The sequence below is a fragment of the Doryrhamphus excisus genome, chromosome 16, assembly GCF_030265055.1.
Source record: "Doryrhamphus excisus isolate RoL2022-K1 chromosome 16, RoL_Dexc_1.0, whole genome shotgun sequence".
NCBI lineage: Eukaryota > Metazoa > Chordata > Actinopteri > Syngnathiformes > Syngnathidae > Doryrhamphus > Doryrhamphus excisus.
In genome coordinates this window covers 1,803,004-1,824,210 of record NC_080481.1, presented here as the reverse complement: position 1 = coordinate 1,824,210, position 21,207 = coordinate 1,803,004, and the positions used below count along the sequence as shown (strand labels likewise).

General features: G+C 43.1%; 1 protein-coding gene across 1 annotated transcript in view; it reads right to left on the bottom strand.

Moving 5' to 3' along the window:
* plxnd1 (plexin D1) overlaps positions 1 to 21,207 on the bottom strand; it is a 101,533-nt gene that overhangs the window by 2,264 nt on the left and 78,062 nt on the right. Inside the window, exons 22-35 of the mRNA XM_058052627.1 lie at positions 18,878 to 18,990; positions 17,229 to 17,333; positions 16,251 to 16,381; positions 14,488 to 14,686; positions 14,269 to 14,415; positions 12,200 to 12,356; positions 11,723 to 11,826; positions 9,952 to 10,015; positions 7,035 to 7,069; positions 6,446 to 6,550; positions 6,186 to 6,349; positions 5,471 to 5,618; positions 2,129 to 2,269; positions 1,973 to 2,047 (exon numbers count right to left, since the gene is read on the bottom strand). Of these exons, the coding sequence (XP_057908610.1) occupies positions 1,973 to 2,047; positions 2,129 to 2,269; positions 5,471 to 5,618; positions 6,186 to 6,349; positions 6,446 to 6,550; positions 7,035 to 7,069; positions 9,952 to 10,015; positions 11,723 to 11,826; positions 12,200 to 12,356; positions 14,269 to 14,415; positions 14,488 to 14,686; positions 16,251 to 16,381; positions 17,229 to 17,333; positions 18,878 to 18,990 (1,688 nt within the window). The remainder of the gene's footprint in view (positions 1 to 1,972; positions 2,048 to 2,128; positions 2,270 to 5,470; positions 5,619 to 6,185; positions 6,350 to 6,445; positions 6,551 to 7,034; positions 7,070 to 9,951; positions 10,016 to 11,722; positions 11,827 to 12,199; positions 12,357 to 14,268; positions 14,416 to 14,487; positions 14,687 to 16,250; positions 16,382 to 17,228; positions 17,334 to 18,877; positions 18,991 to 21,207) is intronic.

The window sequence follows — 21,207 nt, the reverse complement described above, 5'->3', positions numbered from 1 at the left end:
CACTCTTGAATGTATAAAAGGCCGGACAGGAAAAGGAAGGGTGCTTTTTTTTTTTGCAGCTGCGTTGTAATAAGACCCGCTTACTTGTAGGCATACAGGGACTGCAGATAAGCCCGGACGTTTGTATTAGGTATTGTTGTCAGGAAAAAAGAATCTGGTTCTCAAAGACCCGCTTACTTGTAGGCATACAGGGACTGCAGATAAGCCCGGACGTTTGTATTCGGTATTGTTGTCAGGAATAAACAATCTGGTTCTCAAAGGCCCATTTACTTGTAGGCATACAGGTACTGCAGATAAGCCCGGACGTTTGTATTAGGTATTGTTGTCAGGAAAAACAATCTGGTTCTCAAAGACCCGCTTACTTGTAGGCATACAGGGACTGCAGATAAGCCCGGACGTTTGTATTCGGTATTGTTGTCAGGAATAAACAATCTGGTTCTCAAAGGCCCATTTACTTGTAGGCATACAGGTACTGCAGATAAGCCCGGACGTTTGTATTAGGTATTGTTGTCAGGAATAAACAATCTGGTTCTCAAAGACCCGCTTACTTGTAGGCATACAGGGACTGCAGATAAGCCCGGACGTTTGTATTAGGTATTGTTGTCAGGAATAAACAATCCGGTTCTCAAAGACCCGCTTACTTGTAGGCATACAGGGACTGCAGATAAGCCCGGACGTTTGTATTAGGTATTGTTGTCAGGAATAAACAATCCGGTTCTCAAAGACCCGCTTACTTGTAGGCATACAGGGACTGCAGATAAGCCCGGACGTTTGTATTAGGTATTATTGTCAGGAATAAACAATCTGGTTCTCAAAGACACGCTTACTTGTAGGCATACAGGGACTGCAGATAAGCCCGGACGTTTGTATTAGGTATTGTTGTCAGGAAAAAAGAATCTGGTTCTCAAAGACACGCTTACTTGTAGGCATACAGGGACTGCAGATAAGCCCGGACGTTTGTATTAGGTATTGTTGTCAGGAATAAACAATCCGGTTCTCAAAGACCCGCTTACTTGTAGGCATACAGGGACTGCAGATAAGCCCGGACGTTTGTATTAGGTATTGTTGTCAGGAATAAACAATCCGGTTCTCAAAGACCCGCTTACTTGTAGGCATACAGGGACTGCAGATAAGCCCGGACGTTTGTATTAGGTATTGTTGTCAGGAAAAAAGAATCTGGTTCTCAAAGACACGCTTACTTGTAGGCATACAGGGACTGCAGATAAGCCTGGACGTTTGTATTAGGTATTGTTGTCAAGAATAAACGATCTGGTTCTCAAAGACCCGCTTACTTGTAGGCATACAGGGACTGCAGATAAGCCCGGACGTTTGTATTAGATATTGTTGTCAGGAATAAACAATCTGGTTCTCCTTCTATGATTTGGTTCTTTAAGATTCCCTTATCCTCTATTCGAAACCCACTTAGAGTCCTCAGGGGGAGGAAAATGACATGGTGGAAGCGGTTGAGGAGTCTAGGTATCTGGCCGCGATATTTGATGACCTTCTGAGGTCTGATGCCTCAAGAGGTGACAGTCATCAGAGACAGTACCTGTTGAGGAAGCGAGTGATCTCATTTTTCCCGAGTGTCTATTTACATCTTCTATCTGATATCGCCGTGTTTACGTTTACAGAAAACATGAACCGACCCGCACTTGAACACGGCCAAATACTTTACATCCATCCATCACACACACACATTGATGCCGGTGATAAGAAACTTTGATTTTGCACACCTCTCCATTCCATAACAATGTTAATAATAATAATAATAATAATAATACACCATGATGGTGATACATCATGTTGGAAAGACCAATTGATTTGTTGCATAATTCTTATTATTTGCCCAAACCTTTTCATACTTTCAAAATTAACCCGTAACAGTTACTCGTTAATAACGAGTACTCGGCTCATCGCTACTACTCAGCCAAAAGAAAGACCTCCGATCACATTAAAAGAAACTGATCGGTACCTGGTTTCTGTATCTCTTGGCGTATTTGTAGATCTCCGTCAAGGCCAGGTTGGTGTTGAATTCATTCCTGTATTTCTGCAAAATGTGTTTTTTTTTCCCAATCAGATCAAAATCCACAACAAAAACATTTTGACAGTCGAAGTTTGTGTTACTCACTCGAGATTCCTCGGCGAGGTGAGCGTTCATCTCCTGTTCGCTGAGAGGCGCCATGTCCTGAATCTGCTGGTAGTAGCACTGTACCCTTTTCTTGTACTCCGGGATCTCCTTAGCATACAGCAGCTTATTGGTTGGAGAATCCTGCGGGAATAAATCATCACAACACAACTTTATTAGTCCGATAACATGGAATCTCATCAACCTTCCGACCAAATGAGCGGAGACAATGGAGGGCGGGAACGCTTTTTTTTTTTCTTTTCCGAGCTCACATCCCAGAGTGAGCAATCCTCCTTCATGCCACTCTCTCCACTTCCTGCCTCGCTCTCACCCTGGTGCTCACTTAAGCGGAAATAAGAGTCGCCGGGCTGAGCGGTTGCGGCCACATTCAGGTTTTATAATGGCGACTACAGTTGTGTTAGTGTGAGTGTGCATGCCCACGAAAGGGAGTATAGGAAAAAAGTAGGACAAAGTAGACGGTGGGGGGGGGTTGGATGGGGGGGATGGGGGTGCAGCCGCAGCAAATGTGCTTACAACACAACTTGTGTGTCATGACTTATTTGTGTCACATAATTGCGTGGTGTCTAAATGTCCAAAGTCGCTCCTCCGGATAGGAAAGACTCGCTTCCTGTTTGCAAGGTCACTTCCTGCCGTTTGCCCATCTGCTTGGCAACCCCCCGATGACCCCTCACCTCTGTGTGTGTGTGCATCTTGCCAGATAAGAGGGTCTCTGTGGAAACGGGGGGGGGGGGGGGGGGGGGGGGGGGGGGGGCTTCATTAGATGCCCCCTCTCTTCCTCACCTGCAATGCGGCTGCTAATCCTGACTCTTTGCCCTTTTTTCTTATATGCGGCCCGCAGGACACTAATTTGAGGCCCCCGCCTTGATATGAAAGTTTAATGTTAGTGCGTCCCCCGCGCAAGTTTGATATGGATGCTGTATGGTATCATGTACCCAGAAAAAATTATTACGTTTGATTCATGTTCATGTTAAAGGTTAAATAACTGAATAACTGTTAATAGTTATCCTCCCTATCCGTGTGGAAGTGGTAAGTTTTTGGCTATTTAAGTTGAAAGGAAATAACTTGAAGGCTACCGTTTAGGTCGCTAGCTCTCTAGTTTGCGAGTTAGCATGTGTCTCAAGACCCTGCAGTTGCGCAATATGTTGTAAATAAAAAGAGTATAAATGTGACTATAGTCGTGTTTTGTCATGTCTACAGGGCTCTAATAATGCTTTGGTAATTTTAATCTGAAAAAAATAATTTGTCTACCCACCAACTATATGTGCTTTCTTAAGTTTTTATTATTTGCCGTTTTATTATTATTATTATATTTATTAATTACTGATTGATTTTCTTTATTCTTGATTTGTTTATTTTTCATCTTATTTTGTGCAGAAAAATAAAAATTAAGATATTTGAGAACAGTGGAATGTTTTATCAGAGCTTTTCTTGTAGAAAATCGGAACCAAAGCACTGAAAAAGTTTGTATATTTTTCTGTTTTTAATAAATGAGTTTTGTTTTTTTTTGGAAAACCTGATGCGGCCCAGCCTCGCCCAGACCCTAGCTCCAGTGGCCCCCAGGTAAATTGAGTTTGAGACCCCTGCGTTACATAAACACTTGAGGAAAATGTGTATTTTTTTTTTCCTTTCATAAACTCTTTCACCTGCAGGAGAAGATGTAATCACATCCTCGACCGTTCTGACGTAGCCTTAATGCAGATGAGACAGCAGATGCACATTTCTGCTTGGTGCACACGTGAACTTGGCTTCCGTATTTCGAAACGAAGCCAAGTGTATAAATCAGTGAAAGAGTAACAGTCCTTGAGTCCCCCCAGGGAAGGAAGCTGGTCAGAAACAGACAGGAAGCGGAGCGTGTTCACGGGGTCGCGGTGTTTGAGGGATGAGACAGATTTGTGAACAGTGAAGACGGTGACATTTGAGCTAGCAGACAGACGTACTGTATGCATGCTCGAACACACACAACACACAACACACTAGTGCACATCCACAAGCGACATCCCCGGAGCTTATGACCTTGGATCAGTCCACATGTCGGAAATAAGACGGGGGGGAGGTAGATGGAGCTGACAGTCTGATGGCTTGGGGTTTCACACACAGGGATTCTGGAGGTCAGCGTGGGTGGACTTTTTTTTTTTTATATAATCCATGAGAAGCGCCATCTTTTTTTACTGTTTATGTTGGAGTCTGACAGTTTTGGGGGGGACTAAAGCGCCAAACCTTCACAGCAGGTTAGTCTATTTAAGGTTTTAAACCTCAACAAGGGTTGGATTACATGCCGACAAAGAATATATGAAATACATCAACATGGCCTCTGATGTGCAGTCCAGTGGGCCTTGCGCGTTTAAAGGCAATGAGAGGCGCTTATTTAACGTTTTAACAATTTCTCTCCTCCCTTTTTTTGCCACTTGCGGCCGTGGGAGGGATGGAGGCGTGGGTGCGCCACGCTGCGCCGCTCACAAAAACTTGCAAAGTGCACCTACCCTACAAAAATAGAGCCCTATGTGTGTATATACTGTACAGCAGTGATTCCCAAAGTGTGGGCCGCGACCCCCTGGTGGGCCGTGGTGGTACTGCAGGTGGGCCATGAAAGGTCATTAAAAATATAATTTTTTGAAATTATGAAATATGATTTTTTTTGAAAGTATGATAAATTTTGCAAATATTATTTTTTAAATTGTAAAATATTTATTGCATGATTAAAAAAAATACTTATAGGCCTAAGTAATAGCCTTTTGAGGGTCTTGAATACAGACCCCCTGGTGGGCCGTGGTGGTACTGCAGGTGGGCCATGAAAGGTAATTAAAAATATGATAATTTTTTGAAATTATGAAATATGATTTTTTTTGAAAGTATGATAAATTTTGCAAATATTATTTTTTAAATTGTAAAATATTTATTGCATGATTAAAAAAAAATACTTATAGGCCTAAGTAATAGCCTTTTGAGGGTCTTGAATACAGTTATGAAAAGTATGAGAATTAATTACATTAAAAGTTTGGGCTTCTTTTATCTCCCTGCTTTCATTTCAATCCTGAATCTTTATAATAATAATAATAATAATAATTATATCATAATTATATGCTACACTTGATTCGGTCATTGCCACGCTTTATACTGGATTTATACGAATATACCGTATTTTCCGGATTATAAATCACACTTTTTTTCATAGGTTGGCTGTTCCTGCGACTTATACTCCAGAGCGACTTAAAAATGAAAAAACGTATATATATATATATAATTTCACAAACAGCCACAAGAGGGCACTCCGATATTCACACCGATATCTCCTACTCGTTAACAATTCAATGGATATGTACTGACCTTGCCCAGCTGCAGATCGGAAATAGAGCAGGCGTCTATGAAGGCCTGGGCGATGACCGACAGACAGGCGTCCATGTGGTCCGTCTTGTCGATATCGAAAACAAACTGCGGATTTTTCAGGATGTTGACCCAAAAGCGCAACGGTAAACTACGCACAAGGAAACAACTTTTTACAATCTTGTACTTCCACAACTTCAATACTGTAACTACAGTACAGTAAACCTCGGATATATCGGATTCAATTGTTCCCACTGGTTTTGTCCGATATAAGCGAAATCCGTTATATGCGTATACCGGAAAATGTCCGTTTTACGCATATATCGGATTTATATCCGGTATATGCGTAAATGGGATTTTATCCGTTATAAAAAGGCACTTCCTTGACTATGTTTCCAATGTACCTGGACGCGCAGGCAACGCTGCAAACGCTGCAAATGACGTCGTATAGCGGCCTGTCACGATTCGGCGAATCGGAGCGCCACGATGCGGCCATCCGATATATGCCAGGGAAATTTCATGGAAATGCATTGGAACGGGACTGGAGATTTTGTCCGAAATAGGCGAAATCCGCTATAAAAAATCCGATATATGCAATGAATTTTTATTGGAAATGCATTACAGAAAAATCGGTTCTTTTTTATCTGTCCGTTGTGAGCGAATTTCCGATATATCCGAGTCCGATATATGCGAGGTTTACTGTACTTTGGTAGGGTACCTGTTGGTTTTCCAGATGTGTAGCGTATCCGGGTCTGTGATGCCTCGTTTGTCTGCTTGCTCCTCCAGAAAGTCGAAAAAGTATTTGATAGCGAGTGGGGGTTGCTCTGGGGGGATGCTGAGGATGGCCTGGAAGAGGTCGTCTAAGAACTTCTGGAGGGTTCCCTTTGGTACCAACGACAAAAAAGCTCCATAAATACATAAAGTTTAAGCACCGAAAACTGCAACCTTGTAATCAAAGACTTCAGAACGGGGTCTTACCTTGGTGGACAGGAGGCGTGTCAGGTAGATTTCAGGCAGCACCTTCTTGCGATGGCTTTGCCTGTGAGACTTCTTGGTCTCCATCAGTTCGTCATGAGGAAGAACCTGAAAAAAACCAGACCCTCAAAGTCAACATTCAGCATATAAGACGATCACGAGGAGGCTAAATGAATACCCCTTCTGTGTTTGCGTGGAACCGAGAGGAATTTCTCTGTTTCATGCATTAGTCACATGATCCCCCCCCCGACCGCATAATAAAGAAGCGAGTAAAGGCCATACTGAAGATCATACTGTAAACACAGGCCTTCATGTAAATTTACAGCCGAGTGTCAAAAAAAAAAAAAAAAAAAAAAACTACCAATGTGTCTCGAAAATGGACTATTCACCCGGCAAATTACGTTCAGAGGAAGTCATTATTGTAAAGTCAAAGGTCTCGTATCTTGGCAGACGCTTATAAAAGAGCTTAAGCTGCATTAGCGCCGCTCCCGTCCTCCGTAGCGGCTTTCCTTTTCCCCTCCATTCTCTCCATCTCCACGGAGAAAGAGAGAGAGAGAGAGAGCACTTATGGAATGCATAAGAAGTTACTCACCAAGTGGACGTACTTCTCCGTGTCCAGATCTTTGACTGGAAGGGGGACACAGAAAGAAACAATGTTCCATCAAGAACTGAGACAATGGGACCAGACGGGCGGATGAACGTTGGGAGGATGTGACAACCGGGAGGGAGGAAAAAGACAAATAGACTAAAAAGAGAGGAAGGTAGATGGAGTCCATGCAAGTGATTAAGGTGGACGGCGGGCCGGAAGGGGAGGGGGGAGGGGGGGGCTGTCAGATGGAATGAAAGAGAAAGATTAGCGGTGAAAACGGTCTTTCTCCTTTTGTGACAATTACACATTCATACACACGAGCACACACATATGAATATTCATTCATTCATTTTCTACCGCTTTTTCCTCACCAGGGTCGCGGAGGTGCTGGAGCCTATCCCAGCTGTCTACACCCTGAACTGGTGGCCAGCCAATCACAGGGCACATATAGACAAACAACCATTCACACTCACATTCATACCTATGGACAATTTGGAGTCGCTAATTAACCTAGCATGTTTTTGGAATGTGGGAGGAAACCGGAGAACATGCAAACTCCACACAGAGATGCCCAAGGGTGGAATCGAACTCGGGTCTCCAAGCTGTGTGGCCTGCACGCTAACCACTTTTTGCACCGTGCAGCCAACTTTGTTATTTCATTCATTCATTTTCTACCGCTTCTCCTCACGAGGGTCGCGGAGGTGCTGGAGCCTATCCCAGCTGTCTTGGGGTGAGAGAGGCGGGGTACACCCTGGACTGGTGGCCAGCCAATCACAGGGCACATATAGACAAACAACCATTCACACTCACATTCATACCTATGGACAATTTGGAGTGGCTAATTAACCTAGCATGTTTTTGGAATGTGGGAGGAAACCGGAGTACCCGGAGAAAACCCACGCATGCACGGGGAGAACATGCAAACTCCACACAGAGATGGCCAAGGGTGGAATTGAACCCTGGTCTCCTAGCTGTGAGGTATGCGCGCTAACCACTAGACCGCCGTGCCGCCCGTCTGGAAAATTTAATAATAATTTTTTAAAAATCCAAAAATTGTTACAACTCTAGAGCGGCACGGCAGTCTAGTGGTTAGCACGCAGACCTCACAGCTAGGAGACCAGGGTTCAATTCCACCCTTCACCATCTCTGTGTGGAGTTTGCATGTTCTCCCCGTGCATGCGTGGGTTTTCTCCGGGTACTCCGGTTTCCTCCCTGCTAGGTTAATTAGCGACTCCAAATTGTCCATAGGTATGAATGTGCCTCTCGCCCGAAGACAGCTGGGATAGGCTCCAGCACCCCCGTGACCCTCGTGAGGAAAAGCGGCAGAAAATGAATGAATGAATGTAAAAAACAAAAAAACAGTGAAAACGGGAGAAATGAGCAAGAAATCAGGAGAGACACAAACATCCCGAGTCTGTGATTAGCATGACATGCTAATGCTTCAGCGATGCTAATACCATTTTATATTTAGATGCCCCGATATGAACAAATGTGATGTGATCACATGTGGATGCCAACAAACACAAACATAAGACGCTGCTTTATTGTCATGGTGAGTGAGTACCACCCTGCCAGGTGGGGCAGCTGCCCGGCGGGCCTCCATCCAGACCCTCCACACCGATCCCGGTGTTTTTATATTAGCCAGGGGAGCTCTGCAGGCTCGTAACACCCCATTGATGCTTTGAAGTCACAGCCAGCTTTTGTTCACATAAGCTTTTTTTTTTTTTTTTTTTTTGGCTCGGTATGAATGAGAAGAGACGCTGTGATGGACGGAGCCTGAACACAACACAGCTCTGGTCTGGTCCTGATTGTGTACGGTACGACTCAGACAATGAAACAAATGACAAGCATTTAAACCAGGGGTCTCAAACACGCGGCCCGCGGGCCAAAAGTGGCCCGCAGGACACTAGTTTGAGGCCCCCGCCTTGATATGAAAGTGTAATGTTAGTGCGGCCCGCGCAAGTTTGATATGGATGCTGTATGGTATCATGTACCCAGAAAAAAATATTACGTTTGATTCATGTTCATGTTCAAGGTTAAATAACTGTTAATAGTTATCCTCCCTATCCGTGTGGAAGTGGTAAGTTTTTGGCTATTTAAGTTGAAAGGAAATAACTTGAAGGCTACCGTTTAGGTCGCTAGCTCTCTAGTTTGCGAGTTAGCATGTGTCTGAAGACCCTGCAGTTGCGCAATATGTTGTAAATAAAAAGAGTATAAATGTGACTATAGTCGTGTTTTGTCATGTCTACAGGGCTCTAATAATGCTTTGTTCATTTTAATCTGAAAAAAAATAATTTGTCTACCCACCAACTATATGTGCTTTCTTAAGTTTTTATTATTAGCCGTGTTATTATTATTATTATTATTATATTTATTTATTACAGATTGATTGATTTTCTTTATTCTTGATTTGTTTATTTATTTTTCATCTTATTTTGTGCAGAAAAATAAAAATTAAGATATTTGAGAACAGTGGAATGTTTTATCAGAGCTTCTATTGTAGAAAATCGGAACCAAAGCACTGAAAAAATGTTCTGTTTTTAATAAATGCGTTTTTTTTGTTTGTTTTTTTTTGGAAAACCTGATGCGGCCCAGCCTTGCCCAGACCCTAGCTCCAGTGGCCCCCAGGTAAATTGAGTTTGAGACCCCTGATTTAAACGCAAAGGGGTGTTTTTCCGTACTAATGGAGGTTTTCGGACATGAATGAAGTGTTGGGATGACTTCTGTGCATGATGAGATTTATGAGGTGCAAGCGGTTTTAGATCTTTAAGGTCTTGTGAGGACGGCGAGTTGTGTGTGTTTACACGAGAGTATCGTGTTCGTGTGATTTACACGTTTTTTTTTTCCCGTGCCGGAGTGAGCAGACGTATTTACGCGAGTGAGTGTTGGTGTGACAGGATTGTGTTTGAAGGTGACGTACTTCTCCCCAGGGTGTTCTCTTTCTTGTCTTGCATGCTCATGGCTAGCGATGCCCCTTCTGGGATCTGGAGGAGAACGAGAGAGAGAGAGAGAGAGGAGTTCACAAGGTCAGAGGTCATCGCCGGTGCACCATAGAAGTGTCATTACTAGGCGGCCCCCTGAGGAGTGTGTGTGGTTTTGAGGGGTGCACGTTTATGTGTTGCTGCATCTACCACATCGTGTTGGTTAAGTCTACCCTGAAAGGGATTGTGGGACTTGAACCACTGGACCAGGACCGCAGCGCCACGCTTTCACCGCTGCGTCTCGGCAGCTCAGCAAAACTAAACAGAGCACTTAACCAGTACAGGTAAAAGGTCAAAGGTCGAGGGTCGCCCCGTGTCTGTTTACTCCCACACAAATGAGTGTAGACATAAGCAAACATGCAAGACATTCCGGTACGCTTTTTCTTTAGCTGTTTTCATCTGCTGATCGATAACAGGTGTTGGTTATGTTTGTGTTGAAATGGAAGTACAAAACAACTGTCTGGTAAATGTCAAAACAATCTTAGTAAATAAATAAATCGATTATTTGAGTAGTTTTTTATTTTTATTTTACTTGGGCAAATATATGAAACATTACAGAGCATTTCTTACATCAATCAAAATATAATATTCCATTATTTACCTTTGAAAATGTGTATATTTGTAAACTTTTTGCAAGATACAATCATGTTCATGCCACAGTCTTGTTTTCCCCTGTTATTATTATCATTGCAATATTATAATATCATTATTCATTCATTCATTCATTTTCTACCGCTTTTCCTTATACAATTAAATTAATTCATTTTAATTATACAATGAAAAAAAATGCCATAGCAGTGTTCTATACCGTGGTAGTCGCTTAACTATGCAAGTCGTTATAAACACTTTTTTTTTGCACTTAACCAGTCAATTAGTTACTCCACAAAAAAGGAGCGTATTTAGGCCTGTCAGGATAACAAATGTTTTTGGTCGATAATTGTACTATTAATTAGTTTTTTTTATGTTCGAATTTGAAAAAAAAGCTCATTAAGATTATCATTCAAAGATCATGTCACGTTTTACTTGCCTTTTTATTGTTATTATTATATTTATTTATTATTGATTGATTGATTTTCTTGATTTGTTTATTTATTTTTCATCTTATTTTGTGCAGAAAAATAAAAATTAAGATATTTGAGAACAGTGGAATGTTTTATCAGAGCTTTTATTGTCGAAAATCACTGAAATATTTTGTATATTTTTCTGTTTTTAATAAATGCATTTTTTTTTGTTGTTTTTTGGGGGGAAAACCTGATGTGGCACAGTCTCACCCAGACCCTAGCTCCAGTGCCCCCCAAGTAAATTGAGTTTGAGACCCCTGCCCTAGACGGTACTCAAGTGTAGTGTACCTGTGTGAGGCGTTCAATATTAGCGGAGCGTCACGTCACACACAATTCCCACTCGTAGTGTCAAAAGAACTACACACACAACAACACAATAGGTGGATAAAAACAGACAATACACTACCAACGTATAATACAGAATATTAACCAACTACCATGTGAGCTCTAAACATGTGCTTTTTTTTTTTTTTTTTGATTATAGCGGCGCATGTAGACAAGAGATTGGAATATTCCTTTCCATGGATACCATTGTTTTCGGAAAAGTCATTCGGAAAGATTCCATTCGGAAAGAGGAAAAACTCCTCATGCTAATGTGGCTATTGATGCTGAGAAACACACACAAACGCACATGCACAGCAACACACACCTTGTAATGGAAGACAGTGTTGAGTTTCTTTCGCCCGTCCTCCATCAACGAGGAGTTATCCAAGTCCTGCAGAAGTTTGCTGTTGCTTCCAGAGTCAAACCACTCTGAACGGGCAGAAGATGAGACCAGTGAAGTCGGTTGTCAGGAGAAAGAAATGAGAGAATCTTTGTCCAATATAAAAAAAAAAAAAAAGACGACAGCCGTGTTGTGACTACGGATGTCACGGCCCGTAGAAATACTCCTGGGCCATTAATCAAATCGGCACCGCAGGCTGCACAGCCTTTTTTCGAAGCAATAATTCTTGTCATTATTACTGTACAATGTCCTCAATGCATCCTGCCACTTATTTAATTGCAGCCCCAGGTTAGTGGAGCTTCATGAGAGGAATTGACCTTTTGTAAAAGGTGACTGTCAAATCTCTGACGGCCGTGGAAGAGAAAAGAATGAAAACAATAATTAGCGAGACGGTGATCTTACCGAGGTCTACATCCTGTGCTCGTGGCCACTGGGAGAACGGCAGGTTCTTATAAAAGGCTTCTATGATTTTCTCCTTCACTTGGCAGATGGTGTCCGTATTCATGACCCTGACAGGTAGCGAGTCCATACCGCAGCCCTGAAAGGACACGTTGATGTTCTACAAGAAGAAATACAGAACAATACGTCAGGGATTTTCAACCTTTTTTTAAGCCACGGCACGTTTTTTTACATTGGAAAAATCTGGAAAAATGTTCCAAAATGTCACCACGACCTCACACGTGCATCAATAAGCCTATCGGAGGAACAAGCTAGGTGTTGCCACACGGACCAATATTACATAGCTATGCTAGTCTTTACGCCACAGACACTCCACAGTAGCCACGTTTTTACATCACCACCTTTTCTCTTTCCGAATGACCTTTTGGGAAAAGGAATATTCCAATCTCTTGTCTACATGCGTCGTGAAAATCAACCAGAATAGTCAATAGGGCATGCCCAGTAAAACGTAAACATCAACATCACGTGATACCGACTTCCCCGAGTTTTTCCTTTCACTTGTCGGAATAACTCCGTATTGCCGGTTTTTCGTCTGTCCAGTCTTGGAATTTAGTTTGAATCAAAAACAAATATATTTTCTTTTTTTAATAAAACTGGAGGGCGGCACGGCGGTCTAGTGGTTAGCGCGCAGACCTCACAGCTAGGAGACCAGGGTTCAATTCCACCTCTCTGTGTGGAGTTTGCATGTTCTCCCCGTGGATGCGTGGGTTTTCTCCGGGTACTCCGGTTTCCTCCCACATTCCAAAAACATGCTAGGTTAATTGGCCACTCCAGGGTGTACCCCGCCTCTCGCCCGAAGACAGCTGGGATAGGCTCCAGCACCCCCCGCGACCCTCGTGAGGAAAAAGCGGTAGAAAATGAATGAATGAATAAAACTGGACTTGTGAATAAAGTATAGAAGGGTTTAGATGGCGCTAATGCATACGAAAGCTGCTTGCCAACCGCCAATAAACAACAGAAGAAGACGAAGAACGCACCCTGACAACTTTCCGTTTGAGCGGGTACAAGATACCTCAATCGGATCGGTTAAAGGAATATTCCATCCCTGTTCAATTCTTTCCGTTTGAGCAAATAAACCAAATGCAATTGGAATATTTGGGTCCATGTATACTACAGTAAAGTCTCGTTATATCGGTATCGGTTATAACGAATTACTGCTTATTACGATACTATTTTCATTCCCCGGCAAATTTCTAGTCTTTTATGATATAATTAGTTCAGTTAGTACGATACCCGGTTATTATGATAATCCGCCAGAGCGCAGCACACACACCGATTCCCGCACTTCCTGGTTCACAGGTCATGCTCAACCCGCCCCACATAGCTAGCCAAACACATGCCTGCAACAGAAGAACCAACTGACATAGCATACACACCTATTCCAACGAAGACACAAGCGTACAAATACATGTATTTAATTGTGTTGTATTCAGATATCTTTTTATTCTATACACACGAGAGAAACCACGAACGCAGTTGGTTCTTCTGTTGCAGGCATGTGTTTGGCCAGCTATTGTGGGGCGGGTTGAGCATGACCTGTGAACCAGGAAGTGCGGGAATCGGTGTGTGTGCTGCGCTCTGGTGGTGGAAGTGTGAAAAAAAAAGTTGACTGGAAGCAGCCGTTCGCCGTGTTCTTTTTTTTGGTATTGAAATCCTTAAGCAAAGATTGATTTAATAAATTAAATTTGATTTAGTGCATTATTGCCCACTTTTAATGCAGTTTGGCGCAGGATCGGATATATCGACAGTGCGGTTATATAGATATTTTTTCAGACTCCTGACAATATCGATATAACGACACTTTACTGTATTGACATAATGGCTATTGACATAATATTTGCAAATGATGATTAATAAATGTTAATTATAAAAAGTGATATTGGATAATTCCTGACGGTTTCTCAAGGTACACTAGTGGTTGAAAATCACTGCAATACGTTATCAAACATGGCTTTTTTTCCGTCATGAACCTCCTAAAAACATCAGCGTGTTTTACTGAGAGGGTAGCCAACCTGTGGCTTCGCTTCGATATTCTCACGAAGCAGCCACTCTTCATTGAGGGTGTAGCGTGCTTTCCCTGTGATGGCATCAATGGATCCCTTGTTGATCTGCTGCTTGATTGCACACAGCAGAAGGAAAAAGGGCTCGCCTACTGTTTCCTGAAGAAGAAGAAGAAGAGTAATTATGAGAGATGTTTACAGAACAACGCCACAGAATCATTTTGCCCTCACCTTGAGGTAGCTATACATGCAGATGGACATCCAGTTGGTCAGCATCTTCTCGACGACAGACTCAGTGCGACGCAGCATCAACTTGGGGTTCTTGGAGGCCGAAGCGTCGATGAGGTCCACCAGCAGATCTTTCATAATACTCGTGTAGTACTCCAGCTTGCCGTGGAGGGCGATGGTGAGCAGGGATGCCAGACTGCATCTACGCGGTGAGACAACACAGGAGGACTAGTGATGAGTTAAACCTCGCAAACATGCCCCCCCCCCCCCCCCCCCCCCCCGTGTGCGGTCCGGGGGGAATTGAACACAGCTGCATTAGTGTAACAATAACAAAGCTGTCTGTCATCCCCGCCTGAATCTGTGATTGAAGAAGAGGTGCCTTAAGGACCCGCTCTAATGCAGGGAGTGTACGGATGACTAAACCACCAGTGGGGGGTTCCTTCAGAAAGAGCTAGCAGAAATAAGCTACATCATTAAGGAAATGACCATACTCTAGTCTTGCTTATGGAAGTTCTTCATGGAAGTTCTTCATGAAGATGCACAATGTCTGCTTTTAGGATACGCCGGCTGCAGCACCCTCATGTCCTCCTTCACTACATCCATAAACCTCCTCTTTGGTCCTCCTCTACGCCTCCTACCTAAACGCAGCATCCTTCTACATCCTTCATTCATCTCTCCTCTGGACATGTCCCAACCATCTCAGTCTGGCCGATAACTGACTTTATCTCCAAGGCCTCTAACATGTAATGTCCCTCTGATGTACTCCTTCCTGATCCTATCCATCCTGGTCACTCCCAATGAGCACAAGTACATACCAGTTATTGCCACATTTAGTTGTAACTTGTGAGTTAAGGTAAACAATTTATAATCATTCCTGATCCTATCCATCCCGGTCACTCCCAATGAGCACAAGTACCAGTTACACACTCAATGTATATCATACCTGATCCTATCCATCCCAGTCACTCCCAATGAGCACAAGTACCAGTTATTGCCACATTTAGTTGGAACATGTGAGTTAAGGTACACACACAATTTATAATCATTCTCGATCCTATCCATCCTGGTCACTCCCACTCAAGTGACTCAAGTACCAGTTATAGCCACATTTAGTTGGAACTTGAGAGTTAAGGTACACACACAATTTATAATCATACCTGATCCTATCCATCCTGGTCACTCCCACTCAAGTGACTCAAGTACCAGTTATAGCCACATTTAGTTGAAACTTGAGAGTTAAGGTACACACACAATTTATAATAATTCTCGATCCTATCCATCCTGGTCACTCCCAATGAGCACAAGTACCAGTTATTGCCACATTTAGTTGGAACTTGTGAGTTAAGGTACACACACAATTTATAATCATTCTTGATCCTATCCATCCCGGTCACTCTCAATGAGCAAAAGTACCAGTTATTGCCACATGTGGTTGGAACTTGTGAGTTAAGGTACACACACAATTTATAATCATTCCTGATCCTATCCATCCTGGTCACGGGGGGTGCTGGAGCCTATCCCAGCTGTCTTCGAGTGAGCGGTGGGGTACACCCTGGACTGGTGGCCAGCCAATCACAGGGCACATATAGACAAACAAGGCTATTTCCAGAATTATATTACATAAAAATATTACATAATCAGCTTTCAGTATAATGTAGTGCACCCCCCCCCCCCCAGTGCAAACAACATACCACAGTGATAAACATATTGCCCCCCTCTGTGACAGTGTCGGAATGGCGTACACTAAAAGTAACAAAGATGGTTACCTGTCTCGTACAGCAAAGTCTTTCTGCTGCTCCAAGGCATGGACAAAGGTAACCAGGAAGTGCTTGTTATTGAGAAGGGTGGCGAACAAAGTGATGCCTTCCTCGACATTCGGTCTGGTCGGGTTGGTGGCCTGGTGGCAAAAGGGCGGAAAATAATTATTTCACTACATGACCTGCTGATCTTTCTTCATCCACTTCATTCTCTTTATCAGGTCCCGAGTGTGCACCCACTCGGGTGCTTCCTCCTCCATCATCGCTTTTCCGAGCTCACACTCCGGTCCCTAAATGTGCAGAGTTGACTTAATGAGTCTGGTCTATCAATGGACGCGACTATGCAGCCGGGTGACAAAGTCTTCCCTCCAGACCGCAACCATATGGTGCAGTTTGCACGCTGACAGAAGGGGAACAGAGTTGTCCATTAAGATAAATGCTCGCCTGTGAGATTTATTTGCTGCTACCTGGAAACACTTCCTGGGAAGACCATGCGGATCCAGGGCACTTCATCACAGTTAGACAGACCCCCCCCCCCTCCGGCTCCCGACCCCAAAACTAGCTTGGGATTCTTGCTTTCTCCGCTAATGTGCACACACACATACGTACGTGCATGCAGAGGGAAAATGTGAAAGTGCGTGCCCCCCCCCCTTACCCCGCCCCACCTTCTTTAAAAGGTTTCCCCTCCATCGCATGCGTTCATAGAACAAGAAGAATTTCCACGAGAACCCAAGTGTCCAAAATCTACTAAGTAGGAGTGTAGGCAGAACATGCATTAAGCATTAACTACACACACGAACAAAATGCACAATATGCTTTTTTTTTTTTTTTTTTTTTTTTTACTTCTCATCAACAACCCCACAGTAGAGCCTTAATAAGCTTCTGTGTGACCCAGTTGAAAAAAAGCGGGGAATGAATAAGGACCCGAATCAAGGCACTCTGACAGAAGAGTACGCAAGCAAACTTCCTAATGGTTTAACCCCTCACCTGCCACTCCTGCAGCAGCGGGTGGGTCTCCGGCAGAGCTCGAGGGCCCATAGAATCGTACTCATAGGCGGGCTGGACCAGGCTTCGCTCGTAATCGGAGCACATCTGAAAAACACACAGAGAGAGAGCTGGAATCGTAATTACGGGACTATGAGAAGATCCGCAGAGAAAGAGGAATCTTCTGGTAAATGAAAACCGGATCCAAAGGGCAGAATTACGCAGTTCGCAGTCCTTGAATGGACTCGGAATGAGGAAACATGACACCGTGACGCCAAACATCCCCAGACTTAATGGTTTCGGGAGCAAACCGACGTCGGCCTGTCATTTTACCACACATTTGGATTGTTAAAAATGTAGACCAGAGGTCTCAAACACACGGCACGCGGGCCAAATGTGGCCCGCAGGACACTAGTTTGAGGCCCCCGCCTTGATATGAAAGTTTAATGTCAGTGCGGCCCGCGCAAGTTTGATAGGGATGCTGTATGGTATCATGTACCCAGAAAAAATTATTACGTTTGATTAATGTTCATGTTAAAGGTTAAATAACTGTTAATAGTTATCCTCCCTATCCGTGTGGAAGTGGTAAGTTTTTGGCGATTTAAGTTGAAAGGAAATAACTTGAAGGCTACCGTTTAGGTCGCTAGCTCTCTCGTTTGCGAGTTAGCATGTGTCTCAAGACCCTGCAGTTGCGCAATATGTTGTAAATAAAAAGAGTATAAATGTGACTATAGTCGTGTTTTGTCATGTCTACAGGGCTCTAATAATGCTTTGTTCATTTTAATCTGAAAAAAATCATTTGTCTACCCACCAACTATATGTGCTTTCTTAAGTTTTTATTATTATTATTATTAGATTTATTTATTTATTACTGATTGATTGATTTTCTTTATTCTTGATTTGTTTATTTATTTTTCATCTTATTTTGTGTAGAAAAATAAAAAGTAAGATATTTGAGAACAGTGGAATGTTTTATCAGAGCTTTTCTTGTAGAAAATCGGAACCAAAGCGAAGTTTTAAAAAAAATTTTGTTTTTAATAAATGCATTTTTTGTTTTTTTTTTTTGGAAAACCTGAGTCTCACCCAGACCCGAGCTCCAGTGGCCCCCAAGTAAATTGAGTTTGAGACCCCTGTCACTGTTTTTCCTTGGAGTCACACCAGCGTCCAATGTCCAACACGGCCGCCATCGGCTGCACACTGGGAGAGGAACGTGGGCATGTGAGGTGACTACGATTTGACAAATCAGAGGGAAAAGTTCCCTTGTCTCAGTGCCCGCCATTGTTCTGTCTCCTTGAAAGTCCATGCCTGTGGTTGCAAGATAAAGCCTGCTGAGTTGTGCGCTTGTGTATTTGTGGAAAAAAAAAAAAAAATACCCACGCACTGATGGACCCCTTCAGGGCGGATCACACGTCAGAAAAATGCTTACCTATAGCGAACGCATTAACTCTCCGCCAGGGTGCCAATTTATGCGACATTTGGCTACACCTACTGTGTATTTAAAGCCCCATGGTGAATTTGCCTGCATATTCTAAAAGGCAGGGAGTATGAAATGGGACATGCAGGGAGGACAGATTAGCTCGGCAGCAGCGGCTGCAGACAAAAATGATCATGTCTCCAGAAATCAGATGCAGAAGATAAAGTGAGATTCTCACCTTTGGGAAGAACGTGCGCGTGACAAACTGTTTATATTCCAGGAATGGGATGCCCTGGCTGCGATTGAGTTCCTTGGTCAAATCCGTCATGTCTGTCTGCAACTCTGCAAAACCTGAAAGGACAAATGGAATAAAGCAAGATTTGCATGGTGGACACATGAAATGTTTTATTTATCATCGTGAAGAGCCAAAAATACACAAATTATACCTGTCCTATAAATACATAAGAGGCATACAGAAGAGGCTCGTTGGTTTACCAACACTAAGAACCTTAGTATCTAAGAATCTACCATCAGCGGGCGACTGCGCTCCACTGAGTGCTCTTGTCCGTGACTACTGTCATTCATCCGAGTCAATGTATTATCAGGGCACTTTTAAGCTTATCTTAGATGCTAGGTTTAATTAGTCCGTGCTTACAATTAGACAGGATAGCTGTCGAGCAAAATATTTTCAAAAGCATAAGATCCGTGTATTCATCCATCCATCAATTTTCTATACCGCTTATCCTCACAAGGGTCATGGTCATGCTGGAGCCTATCCCAGCTGTCTTCAGGCGAGAGGCAGGGTACACCCTGGACTGGTGGCCAGCCAATCACAGGGCGCATATTGACAAACAACCATTCACACTCACATTCTCACATTCTCATTGAGAGTGACCAGGATGGATAGGATCAGGAAGGAGTACATCAGAGGGACATTACATGTTAGAGGCCTTGGAGATAAAGTCAGAGAGGCCATACTGAGATGGTTGGAACATATATATATATGTATATATATATATATATAAATATATATATATGGTAGAAGGATGCTGCGTTTAGAGCTCTGAAGGGAAAAGCCAAACCAGAAAGAAGAAGAACCAGTACTTGTGCAATCATGAACGGGGACAAAAATGTGTGATGCTTGCACAAATGCTAAGCCGCACCCCCCCCCCCCCCCCCCCCCACCCCCATTTGAATTGTTAAGACACAGGTGCGGAGAGGAAATGTGCAGATATGAAAAATTTGGAGTCGCCAATTAATAATAATGATACATTGAATTTGTGTAGCGCGTTTAAAAATACTCAAAGACGCTTTAGAGTAAAGAAAAATAGAGTTGAGTAAAAAACAGAGTAAAAGATGCATTAAAATACAACATTCATATGTTCATTCAGAGCTAAAAACAAGACTAAAAGTAGGGCACAGCAGTCAGGTATAAAAAGTTAGACATTAAAAACAAATAGGTGGGTTTTTTGTTGTTTTTTGTTAGTTTTTTAATTTTTTTTATAAATTTTTTAATTAAAAAAAAAATTGTTTTTGTTGTTTTTTGAAGGTAGGAAAGTCGGGGCAAGCACAGAGTGAATGGGACAAAGAATTCCAGTGGATGGGGTCAGCGACGGAGAAGGCTCTGTCACCCCAGGTTCGGAGCTTGGTCTTCCAGGGAAGTACCAGGATGTTGGGATGGAGAAGGTGTGTCAGGTATGGTGGGGTCAGATCGAGAAAGGACTTTAAAATAAATACGTTGGGGGACAGGAAGCCAGTGGAGGTTTTTAAGGACGGGGGTAAAATGAACCTAACATGCATGGGGAGAACATGCAAACTCCACACAGAGATACCTGAGCGGGGAATCGAACCCAGGTTTCCTAGCTGCGTGGCCTGCGTACTAACCACTCAACCACCGTGCAGACCAGATCCGTATATAAAAACAGACCTAATTTTAACAGAGTAGATTTGAACTGCCAACCGTATTGGCAAAAATGAAGCCCAGCACTGAAATGTTCTCATAAGCGTGTTGAGGCTCAAGGTGACCTCCAGTGGAAATGTCATGTTCCAGCATGTAGTAATGATAGTGTGTTATAAGAGAAGATAATGTCCTGTTCTAATCGGACTTGCTGATCTCTACACTGCAGCGCCCTTCCTGCCTGCACCGCGTCAGATATATTTGGTTTTTTTTTTTTTAAAAACGCTGCTTTCTTCACGCCGTGTTTGCCTGGAAAGACAGGAAAACAAGACCTGCGGGATTTAGGAAAAGAATTCTCCTGAGTTATCTCTTCTGCCGCTCACTAATGTGCTCTTAAGCACGAGTCAGCTCACACCCTCGACTCCTGATTAGCCCCAGAAGGCCCAAATAGCAAAGCTCCCCTTTCCTGTGAGCTGGAACGTGTTCATTCGCCATCTTCTTTTACTTCCTGTTCTTTTGTTTCCTCTTTAGTCTCGGCAGACGTTCGTCTCTCAACACTCAATCTCAAATAGGTCACAAATCAATCTGTGTCCAGCCACCGAGCAACTCCTCCTTCCGCCTCCTTCTTTGAAACTTCTGCTTTTCCTCGCACATTTCTCTCTATCACCCCC